The 13,233-nt window shown below is 25.3% G+C and overlaps 1 protein-coding gene across 1 annotated transcript; it reads right to left on the reverse strand.

The window, feature by feature from the left end:
- Nucleotides 1-7,295: 7,295 nt before the first annotated feature.
- On the reverse strand, nucleotides 7,296-11,685 carry LOC114131896 (ESF1 homolog). Its single transcript, XM_027997233.2, has 8 exons — nucleotides 11,522-11,685; nucleotides 10,964-11,410; nucleotides 10,704-10,873; nucleotides 10,534-10,647; nucleotides 10,263-10,466; nucleotides 8,798-9,511; nucleotides 8,581-8,730; nucleotides 7,296-8,194 (listed from the first exon to the last, which is right to left on the reverse strand). The coding sequence occupies exons 2-8, from the start codon at nucleotides 11,394-11,396 to the stop codon at nucleotides 8,087-8,089; spliced, it is 1,893 nt and encodes a 630-aa protein (XP_027853034.1). The 5' UTR covers nucleotides 11,397-11,410; nucleotides 11,522-11,685; the 3' UTR covers nucleotides 7,296-8,086.
- Between the last annotated feature and the right edge of the window lie 1,548 nt (nucleotides 11,686-13,233).

Below are 13,233 nucleotides of genomic sequence, written 5' to 3' on the forward strand. Positions count from 1 at the left end.
TTAAAATATTTAAACTTTCTCGATTTATTTTGAGTGAATAATACTATTCTATGACATCTATGTATACGATATATTGTATTTCACTTCATAAATGACATTTCTCTTTCCCTACCATACATTATGGATCGATCGTATAAATATTATTTTGGGTCAAACACTTCAGCGATATCTAGGTACAATTTACAAATGACTATATTGTCTATATTACATTTTTATTTTCTTATCATGCTGTAGACAGTATGTAATAGGCATGTAAAACCATGCCACCGTGGACTAATATATTATTATAATATGTAAAACATTGAATCCGCTAATTCAAGCTATCATAATAATTTTAACTTTGGTTACGAAAATGCTTGTTTTTTGAGTTGGCGACGATGAGCAAAATGTGATAAATAAACGCGTGCGTGCTTGTTAAATTGCCAATGGGATCGCCGCCTTGGCCCAACTTTTAATACAATAATACAAGCACAGGCCTGCACAGCTAGCCTATAGTGATAGTCATTAGAATAAATGAATATCGTATTTTATTACTGCGTGGCCGACAACGACAATACATAGTAGTATATATTAATTGTAGGTAGTTTATACAACTATGATTTACAATGTATACTTGTATAGATTTAATTTTTATATTAGCTTAGCGCTGATAAACTCAATTCTTATCTATTAAAATATATCTATAAAAAGTATAAAAAAAAATGTTTTTCTAAATCTAGATTTTTAATTTATTTAAACTCCACGAAACTTTTGACAAAATTGAATTTAATTGATCATTATTCTATATCTTATTATAAAGAAATTATTGAAACTAATGATTGTGTATACAACTTAACTGCTCTTAAAATCTTGTAAGTCTTGAGATAATTAGATGTTAATTGTTGTATGGTCTACTAAATTCCTTCAATAGTTCAATCTTTTTGACTTTCACTAATATAGGGACTGATCACTGATATCTGGTTGTATATAATACAACATTATATATTATATACACGTAATATGTACAAATTATTATTAGAAATTATATTTGTCGCATTTTGTTAAATACTAATTGCCTTAATTAATTTTTTATAGTTATATATTAATTAAAACTGTAAATATATAAAATGGATCAACTATCAATAATTAAAAATTAACTATTTACAACTTTAAAAGTAGCTGCAAACATTGCAGTTTATCTGGTATTTTCAAAATAATAATTATTACTTTCTAAATTCTCTTACAGCACATAGAGCGCAGATTTTTTCGTGGAATTAAAGATATAATAATTAATATACAATTATATATATCAGTAATATAATATTAATTTATTTCAAAGCATTGCAGATAATATAACGCATTCACAAAACATTTAAACATACATAAATAAAGGCCGAAAGGCGTTCGAAATGTATAATTAGTAAAAAATGCTTAGAATAATAATTACCACACCCAAAAATATAGAATATGGATATTCAATGCACTTAAACATTCATCAGGTTACTGTAAAGAACGTGTTAAATTTAAATTTAACAGTAAACCATTCAATTTGAAAACCGACTCTGAGAAGACAATGCATGTGTCAGCCTTTATTTCTTAAAATATTTTATTAAAATTAAATTTTTTTATTTTAATTTTAAATAATACAATATTAAAAATTTGTCATACCTACAATAAATATAATTAATTTGTTAGTCTATTTTCTGGGTCTTTAAAACTAATAAATCAGTAATGGCTTTTTGAACGAATATCGTCATATCAGTTCTATATACGCATACCGGCATACCTATTCAAATATAACACTCGTCACCCTGCTAATGTAAAACTTGTATTGATGGCAGGCGTCGAATGGGGATAGACAGTATTGAAGTTTTTTTCGTTGGACAGAGTATTAGTAGAGGTATAAACAATATTATATCCACTGTCAGGATACTGGAGAATTGTTAATAATATACATAATACCAAATAGTTTCAAGTAGGTACTGTAGAGCTAAAATTAGTAATTGTTAAAGAAAAAAATCGTTATTTTTTTTGTTTTAAATTATTCGTTTTTGTCCAAAATAGTATGTATGAGTACATGTGTGATATTTTTAAATTTTTGAAAAATTACTTTAAATAGGAACTTTCAATTTTTTAATACATTATGTCATTATCAAGCTTTTTGACAGAGAAAATAAAGTGGGCAAGTAGACACTACTCTGCTGTAAGTTAGGTGTTGAGTCTTGAGTGAATCACTATTAAGAGTGTGGAAGAATTTTGACCCAACGAATAACATTTTATCAACATCTGTAGAAAAAATGTTTATGTCTATAAATAGTTAAAACATTTTATTGTACAATGAAAATGATTTAAAGGATCTATTGTTATTATTATTATTTTATTTTATTATTTTTTTTTTTTTTTGATATAAAACAATTTTGTTTTAGGAGAAAATTTTACGGGTGAATATTGAATGTCGTAAATATTTGAATTTAAAATACTCATAACAACAAATTTGACTTTCCGGTGAAATTTTTTAAGAACCTTGTATTAAATTTTAAATCTTGTGTTGAAACCAAAATTTTTATAAATTTCTTACGCTGATAAAAAAATATTGTGATCATAGATTTTTAATATATTTTAATTGAGAAATAACCAATTTATGAAAAGCTTTTTTTATAAAAAATGCTATTTAGTAATAAATAGTAAATACAGGGGAATCAAATTACCAAAAACTAAATACTTATACAGTACACATATTGTATGAAAATATTAAATAATGGGTCTATAAATAAATGTATTTTTTAAGTAAGTATTTATCTCTGGTCAGGTGACACTACTGAGGGTCTTCCTATTCGAATATTTTATAATGTTATATAAACTTTGTCATCATACTTACTGATTATTGTAAAATAGATTGTAAATATACGTTTTAAATAAAAAAAAAAAAAAAAGTAAGTATTGCGCTAAACAATGATTGTCATAGTCATAATTTGAATCCTAAACATATGTAATAGGTATAAATGGTATAATGGTATAATGCATATTGCATGTGGAAATATGCAATATAGGTACCAAATGGTACACTGATACATAACTTAGATACCTCTATGAAAATATAGCAACTTATTTATACTATAATATATATTTTAATAGTATGTCTGTCTATATAAATTATAAATATTTAAAAATTTGTAAAACATTAAATAAAAATATATTAATAAGTATTACCGTAATAGGTATGGTTAGGTATGTACTTACCACATATTTCTACCATAAAAATAAATATGTATAAATGTATAATAAATGACAACATATAGATATTAGATACCTACAATTTACATAGTACATTATACTACATACCAATCAATACAATTATAGAGTGGAAAATTGTTATACAGTATATACAATATACATATCATATATTATAATAGCATAAATTATAAACTAGGTATCTGTATAGTGTACACAACAAGGGTAATATAATATTGATATAATTGCTGCGTAAAAACTTCAAACAATTGAGGCTGTAGTCTGTATAGGTAATTAATGGTGGTGAGTACCTTCAACCGTACTACGTTTTAAAATGACGCGCATTTAAGAATTTGGCGTCACGAGTAGGTTACATATTATACCATTAATCATCTCCCCAGGGGCCAGAACGTATAAACAGATTACAAGTTGTTTTTTTTAAACTTCGTGTTTCGTTCCTATTAAATCAGTTACTTACTACGATAATAATAACTATTACCTACCTACCTACCTACCTACCTACCCAGTACCTTTAATTTGTCAATATCTTTGTATAACTATTATAACTGCAATTATTCAAATTTATATTATAGCAGCCAGTGCCCCAGTAGGTACAGAACCGGTCAACCGGATACGTTTATCACGTTTACATTTGGTCAACAGCACTGTCAGAATTTGTAAGCCTTGGTATTAAAGGTATATTAAAAAATAAAAATAATATAAGTACCTATGTAGGTAGAATATGAGTTTGTACATAATGTCTCACCATAATGTAAAATAATAAGTCATATAAGATTATCTACGTAGGTACCTACCTATTCCTACCACTGTATTTATATTATCGCTATATTGTGTACATTTTAAAATATTGAAAACGAATATACGACAAACGTTGTAAACATATAAAAGCTATTTTATTTTCATTATTTCTCCTTGTTTTTGTCGTTAAAACCATCAATTAAGATTAACTAATATGACAAAAATTAGGGTCAAATGGGTCAATAAATAATATTACAAACGGAAACCTTTATTTTTGTGGATGTTGTGAAATATTGAACTGGCCTCTATGTAACGTCAATATACTGGTACTTAATAATGTTTATTACTAAATAAAATGTATTTTTAGAATGTATTTATTTAATAAAAAATAGTTGTGCAATGTTCAGCAACCATGAATTAAAAATGATTAGATATATTTAAATTAAATAGAAATAACAAAATAGCCTGTTAGGTAAGAAATTCGTGCAAGTTGAATAAGTATAAAGATACCTACCTACCTAATGTATTTATCTAATATATTGCGGTAGGTACTACATAGACACAATCTGGAATAGTACGGTTGTAATAGAAAACAATATATGAATATACTTTGTTGGATATAAATCGCATATTTACACTATAACTGAAGTATTAATAATTATATTTAATTTTTATACATAAGTAACATAAAATATTCACATGAAGACCTTGGTATTTCAAAACACAAATTAATGACATTTAATTGTAAAATTAAGTATGACCTTTTCATTAGTTGGTGGTAGAAACAGTTTTATTTTAAAAGAATTATGTAATGTATAGCAGTAAAGATATAAATGGTATAATAATTAAAATATTACTACAGTAGGTATGGGTATACATGTATATATTATATTATAGTATACTAGACGCTAGTTCTTATTTTAATTTATAATATTATCATAAATTATAAATAATTGAATATATCAGCATGTTATTAGCCTAATATAATATGTGGCCTATATGACGTATATACTTGAGTTAGGTATTAAATAAATTTGCTTTTGATAGGAAATATTCTTTTAGCTTTAAATATTTTCTTTAAAAAATGTTATTATTTAATTTTTTTTAAACTAAAATACTCTGTAATTAAGACCTCCAGAAGTCCAGTGTTAATATAATTTGGTCTTAAAAATACACGCTATATAGCAGTGGTTCCCAACTTCTTCTATTTTACGTCTCCTTTGGAGATTTTCAAATCTATCACCTTTCTTATAAATTGAATAATATAATATAATTAAATAAATACGAATTTTACTTTGTGATGACAGCTTGCGCGTTCCCAGCAACGTGTAGACGCCCAAAGTTGGGAAACACTGCTCTAGTGTTCTACAGCAATAATGATCATAGTTCCGTAGAATCAACCAAATGTGATCAACTATTTTATTTTTTTAATTAATAGAAAGAAATATTCTTTTTCTACCATCAGCATTGACGTTTGTTTTTTATATTTTAATGTTTAACTTTAAAATATTTCTAAAAAAACACAATTTTAACCTTTTCTTTGAAATTATTTTAAAATACAAATTGAAATAAAATTAATAGTCAAAATTCAATAAGTTTTTAAGTTTTTCTTTCAAAAAAAAGAAAAAAAAGTTATCAAACTTCGACAATTCTATAAGGAATAAAGTTTTTCCCGAGTAGTAATTTTTGTTAATATATAACACCACAGCCCCTTCCCACAATATTGGGTATTAGATCAGAGGAAAAATATTAGAATTAAAATAATAATAAATAATAATATAATATAGTTTCAAAAATTGTGTAGAACTGTAAATAGCAAGGTACTAGAACTCAAGACAGATAAAATGTTATCCATTCTGTGTTATAATTATTTATAGCAGGTATAAATAAATAATAATATTAATTATTACTTGGGTACACAATCTAAAATTAATTGAAATTCTACCACTGAAATTTTGAAATATTTACAGACTATAGCTAATAATAATAGTTATTTATGAAACAATTGAATTTTATTAGAATGAATGAGTACTAAGTAGAATACTAAACATGAAAAAATACAACTGTCCATTTCTTATAGTCATAACTCTTAGGTTAAGCAAACTTTAATACGTACAAATAGTAGTGTAGTACCCATATAGGATTCTGTTTATATATTAAACTTTTCAATTAGGTCAAGTGTCAACATTTAAGCATTAAACCAATTTTTAATTTAATGACAAATTAATACCTACTAACTGCGTTGTAATAAAAATAATGATATGATAGTATGATATCTTTAAGAAGCCTTTAAGTGGAAAAATTTATATTTCTTCATTTAAATGCTGTTACACTAAAGTACTTCAGGATTTAAACAGTATCAAATTTTAGTTGACAGAAATCCTTAAGTGTATTATATAGATTATATTATACAGGTCACAGGGTGTCCCGTGAGGATTTATCCATTACGATATGCCGATATCTCCTTAAATGATTCACACTTCACAAAGACAAGGAATACAAGTATTTTATATTTTAATTAAATTAAATTATTTTTTGATAAAAAGTCAAATAAAAACAATTTTTTATTTTCAAGAAATTTGAAACAGCAGTTTTGTAGTTTATTTTACTGAAAATGTTAACGTTTCAGTTGTAGTCGGTCGTGTTTTAAGGAAATTAATATAGGCAATAAACATGACGAAATTAAGGTGACTTGTAGTGTGTGCAATGTAAACGAATATAAGTGTACGTGAGTCTAATCTGTAATACGTTGTACATTATAATATTGCGCTTTATTTCGATAATGGAATTACAAAAAAATTATTCAAGTTAAAAACACACAAAAAAAAATTGATTTTGAAACAACAATAACTTCTAAGTATAAGTGATATCAAAAAAATAAAAACGATATTCCACAGCTGAAGTTTTTTTATAAATGGTGAACATTTTTTTTCTTAGTTATGATTGTAGCCTTCTCGGTTTATTCCCGTGCAAAACAGTTTTTGCTGTTTTACATTTGTAAGACGAAGATAATACATACGGGTGTAACGTCCTCTTAACATCATGATTTTTAATTTTTTTTTTTTAAAAACTAGAAAAAATATTAAAAATCATGACATAAATGAAGATAAAATGTTGAAATGTCAAAAATTTACTCAACAAAATGTCTGTTTTTTTTTTCAAACCATTAAATAAAAAAATATTTTTTATCAAAATTAAATTACAGTATGAAATTCTTGTCCTTGTGAGTATTAAGAACAGAGTTATTATATCTCCATTATTTTAAAAGATATAAGTATTATATCACAATGGGTAAATCCTCACAGGACATTCGGTATATATATATATATATATATTAACTATTTTATTATGTATAAATATTAAATATACAAACATTGTATACAAGGTAAGATAAAATAAAAAAGATAACAATAGATTAATATAGTATACATATTATTAGCATGTGTGCAAGATTAAATAGTTATAAAATTATTCATGAACCTATAACTGCAACAAAAGTCAAATTAAGACCCTAGATATTGCAAATCTAACCTGACATATTTATTATATGTTATTATAAGAAACAGATTTTCCTACACCACCCATCACTATCAACCTTCCTTCTAATTTACTCATTGTACGTATAGTATAGATTGTAAATAATTATTAAATATTATTTTTTAAATAAAAAAGAAAGCTGATACAGTTATAATTATTAAAAATTTGAAAGTCAATTCAACAATATAATACAGTTATAACTAGGCATAGCACATAAAAAAAAGACCACGAAAGCAAATATATAATATGTGTCTTCTGCCTTTCTAAATATGTTACTATGCCAGTATGCCATTGGCTACTCTACAACTTAATAACTGTAAGGATCTGGAATAAAACAATAAAAGCAAAATAAAAAATATTATGATAAAAACAACCAACCACAATTAATAAATACCTAACTTTGTAAATAATTTACAATTCGTTACAATAGTCTGACATTTTTTTTTTTTTAGATACAAATATATTTACTTATCCCCAATACTGATACAAATGGAAGTATAATAATAGGAATTTAACAAAACAAGTATAATTATTCATTAGCTGATAATAAATTATTAATCAAAAAAAACCATTACAAAATTTACATTAATTTACTACGTTTAGTTTTACTTTTGATAGATTTTACAAGATTAGATAGTTCTGGATTAATAATTGATTGTTTAGATTTCTTTTTTGGAGGAACATCAACCTATAAATAAAAAGAATAATTAATATGTTGTATAATATTAGACATATTATTTTTTATTCCATTTAGTACAAATATATTAATTTTACTTTACTTTTAGAGTGTATACTACAGTATACTGCTAAGTATGCTTTAAATTTTCATGTTCAAAGTATACATATAATTTATATTAATTGTGTTTTTGTTATTTTGTATTTGATTTAAAAATTTATAATAAGTTATTGTTATTGTTTGTAGAATTATATATTTTATATATTTATTAATAACAGTTTACAATATCATCTTACCCCAATGAGACCAAAATAGAAATAATATTCATACTAAGTGCCATATCTACGTTTTTATATTAACGATGGGCAAAATTATAAATAATATTAAACTTTACTAACTTTTTCAGTATCATACTGTTGTCTTCTTGATGCTTTTTCAGAAATAAATTCTTCCATGCCTTTCGTTCTTTTGAATTTTGGATCAGCTGGGTCAATATTAAATAGATGAGATGTATATAATGCCGAAAATCGATCATCTTTTACATCAACCTAAAAATCATTAAAATTAATGAAAAACAAAAAATCAATGTTTGTTAAATAATTTAACATAACTTACAGAGAAACCATCACTAACAGACTTCTCATTTAAAATTTTCTTTTTATTCTTTTTTTTTAGGCTTTTAGTTTCTTCTTCTTGTATTTTTTTCATATTAAAATGTTGTTTATCACTAGGTTCTTCATCCATCAATAACAGTTCTAATTCTGCTTGTTGTTTGATTTGTTTATTTTCATCATCTGACTCAATTTCATTATCTTTTGTTTTATTTGTTTCTTTTTTTAGTTTTTGCTTTTCTTTCATTCTCTCTTTCTTTTTTTCCATCATTTTCTGGAATGGTGTCAAATTTTTCTTTGATTTTTCATCAACTGATTTTTGTACTTTTTCTTGCAAACCAATACCCCATGAAATTTCTAATTCTGAATCTTTACTTGCCTTTTTTTCTTCTTCATCTTGTATGTTTTGTAATAGTTCTTTATATTTATCTATTGGAGTTTTTTTAGAGCCACTATCTTCATTATTTTCTTCAAGAGATTTATTACTTTCATCATCACTATTCTCATCTTCTGAACTAAAAGCCACATATTTCTGTAAATCATTATCATTTATTTCAGTTTTTGGATTTGTCTTCAGCTTATTTACTAATTCGCTACGTCTTGGATCTGTTTCATCCCAGGTAAGATTCACTTTTGCTTGTTGTAAAGCAGTAGTAGTAAATAAATGAGGTTTGTACTTAGTTAAATCTGGTAATTTATCACAAACTTCTTTAGGTTCCTATGAATTGATATAAAATATAATTATTAATTAAATATAAACACATGTTGGGTGGCAAGCAAAAATTATTCATTTAATCAATCAATATAATTTAATGGACAAAACAAATCATGTTCAAGGGACCATTAGCTTACTATTAATTTATTAAATGTTTAATCATTGTTCATAAAATCCAGTAATAATCTTTAAAATTAAATACATCCTAACACATTGAATAAAATTGTTATAGATGAGATACAACTAATTATTTATAAGATTTTTTTAATTTAAAATAAATTAACATAATATAGTTTTTTAACATTCTCCTGAATAAATTTTAATATTAATGACAACAATTTCACTTTTTTCAATTTTAATTAAATTACTTTCTACACTAGTTACGCCTCCTTTCTCCATTTAATATAATTAATTTATTCTACTTATATCATTCATAGTTATTTATAACAACATCATATTCACACGCTGTATGTACATATTAAAAAATTAAATGATACTGAATATTTTAGAAACCATATACATGGAATTTTTTAAAATACAATATAAAATGCTATTAGCTTTAGGACTGTTCATACAATGTCTGATTAGTGTCTGATAACGCTAACCGGCAGAATTTCTTATGTGTTAACCGATAGAATTCTACTAGTTAGTCTAAACCAATAATAGACCTGACACTGTAAAAACGGCCATTAGATACATAGCAAAAAACAAATGTTTAAGGATAATACATTAAACTTGTCTATTAGATAGTTACTTGATCAAATTCTGTATCGTCTGGTACAAATCGTAAATCTAAACGTGTGGCACTACTTTCATATTCTATACCATCACAATCGGTATATATTTTACCAGCAGTTCCAGGAGAATCACATACAATAATAGCATAATAATATTTAAGTCTTGCTAGTTGATATTTACGTAGTTTCTCCATGTGAAATTTACTTCCTTCTTCTTCTTCCTAATAAAAAAATATAAAATAAAACTATAACTTTAAATACATATGATTTAAAATATTTTAACTGTACTTGATCACTATCATCAGATGAACCGATTTCCTTGGGGTTATTAGAAATTAGTTCAGGAGGCCCCTTAACTTCCTCTTCTTGCATTCGTTTCATACCAAACTCAGATGGATAAATCTAGACAGACATAATATACTTATGACATTTTAGTAGATATTAGTTTATAAACTTACAGTTACAGATTTGATGTAACCATCACTAGGTAAAAATGAATTAAAGAGAATCATCAAATCAGCAGCTTGAATTCTATCCCAATCCATATTACACAAGGCTAACCTAGATGTAGCCTCTTCTACGTTATCAGCATCCTTGTCTAATTCTCCCCAACAATGTTCCACGTTTTCTGTATACAAATAATATTAATACATAATATTTATTAAGTAAAAAATTACAAAACAACACCAAAAACTTTAATAGATAATATAATATTTACCTTCATTTTCTTCATCAGAAGATGTATCATCTGATGAACTGTCAGACAATAATTCACCATCTCCTCTAGCATAATCTACTGTTTTATCTTTTAAGCGATCTTTGATACTTTTACTGGTTATGTTACTACCAACAATATCATCTTCTCCAATTAATGTCTGCTCTTCAGATTCGGAATCTTGAGTAACATCACTAGAATTTTGCTCAGAATCTGTGTCATCTTTTTCATCATCTGACATATGATAAAACTTTTTAAAATCATCAGTAGTAGAACCCCTTAAAGGTTTTCCTCTTTTATCAATAGTGTATTTAACTTTAAATCGTTTGTCATTAAATATAGATTGAAATCGTTTATCAATCTTAACTTTGCGATCAGCTTTAGGTATACGCCTAAACTTTGGATCATCGCCAATTTTTGAGAAACGTTTATCCATGATGAATACAAAATCTAAGATCAATAAAATAACGAGAAACAATGTTAGCTAAAACAAATATTTTTTTGTTTAATTAACTTGATGTTAATAGTGCGGTTAATAATTATATTGATTAAATTACTTACCAATAAATATATATTTATTTAAACACAACTTTTAAGTGAATTTTTGTTAAAATTGTAATGTTTGTTTCTAGATTAATGTAATAAAATCAGAGAATAGACCAATACATTATTATTTAATTAATAATTATTAAAAACATAATTGTTATCATCTTTTTTTTTATAATCAAACATGCACGTGTTTTTTATCAACAATTGTATGGTATAATCACGGACTAAGATAATCACAGATTCACACACAGAATAGATTACATTAAATTTATTCGAAGTTCTTTCGAAGGTCTTCTCTGGTACATGTAGCATACTAGCATCCGAATTCTAAACTAATAATTTTAAATTAAGACATTACATGTTTTGGTTATTATCGACTATCACAAAATATCATCAATTCTATACTTTTCAATACTGAATTATTGAACTATAGAGTATGATAATATATAGTTCAATGATATTTTTCTAACCTTATTCTATGGTTTTAGAAGTTTTTTTTGATTTTATTTTACCATGTTATAATTAAGAAGTTATTAATTTATTTTTATTGGTTGAACCTTAGGTTCGTTTTGTATAATATATCTTAGTCTTTGCCCTTTGGTTTGTACATTGAAAAAATGTCCAGGTTCTATGTGTAAAGTTTTCAAATTTCAGTTGAGAAAACACTGAAGAGTGAAGACTTTAAATAATTAATATAAGATATGATTATAATGAGATATGAATACATAAAATAAATAAATCATAATAAATATCTAGTGAAATATATATAGTTATTAATTATTACATAATATCCTAATTTTAAGTCAATTTTTTATATGATCATACTTATTTTAGATTCTGAGCGGACCGAGGAATGTATTGGTTTTACAATGATGTTCATATATTTTTTATTCTGTTAACACTTTTTCACCCCTTAAACTTGCTCAAAAGTACAAGTGTAGCATATTTTCTGAAAGGTAATATTCTTGAGTTGGTACTTTAGAGAGATAAATTTCCGATTTTCGAAATGATACTCAAAATAAAAGCAGTTAAAGGAGAAAAATGTACAACTTCACGATTATGTGGTGTAAAATAATTACGGCTTTGTTTATCACCAAAGAAATGAATAAAATTAAATAAAAAAGATCCCCTCGTCTGCTCAGAATCGTTTTTTTTCGAATCATATTGCATTCAAATCGAATACCTACATTAAAATTACACTATCCTGTCCGAGGACCGAAGGGACGATCGACAAACATCCGCTACCGAAATGCGCTGACCTACTTTTATAAGATATAATTTTAAATCATGGCAGATAAATCCTCTAAAAAACTTGGTTGATAAATATAAAACATTTTATGTACTTACCTCAATAGGAAGGATAATAAATCGAATTTGAAAATATTATAAAATATAACTTAGCTTCTCTAAGATAATTTCAATTTTCAAAACGTCATATGATGTATACATTGGTGGCGCCCAAGATATATTTTACAGGTATAGTAAGAAATAATTTTACCCACCCACTCAAAATATTTCGAGTATGATATAAATTGTATACACTATACACTATACAGTATAGGTGGTTTACTATTCTTGCAAAAGGTTTATAAAATATGAAGATAAACGAAGTACATGATATTATCATTATTTTATAATAATTAATAATGAACATATTTCAAGTTAATTATTTTATGTTATTATACCCATCCATCCCTTATTTTCAAGGTGTACCGATTGCTACA

This window comes from Aphis gossypii, chromosome 1 (genome assembly GCF_020184175.1).
Source record: "Aphis gossypii isolate Hap1 chromosome 1, ASM2018417v2, whole genome shotgun sequence".
NCBI lineage: Eukaryota > Metazoa > Arthropoda > Insecta > Hemiptera > Aphididae > Aphis > Aphis gossypii.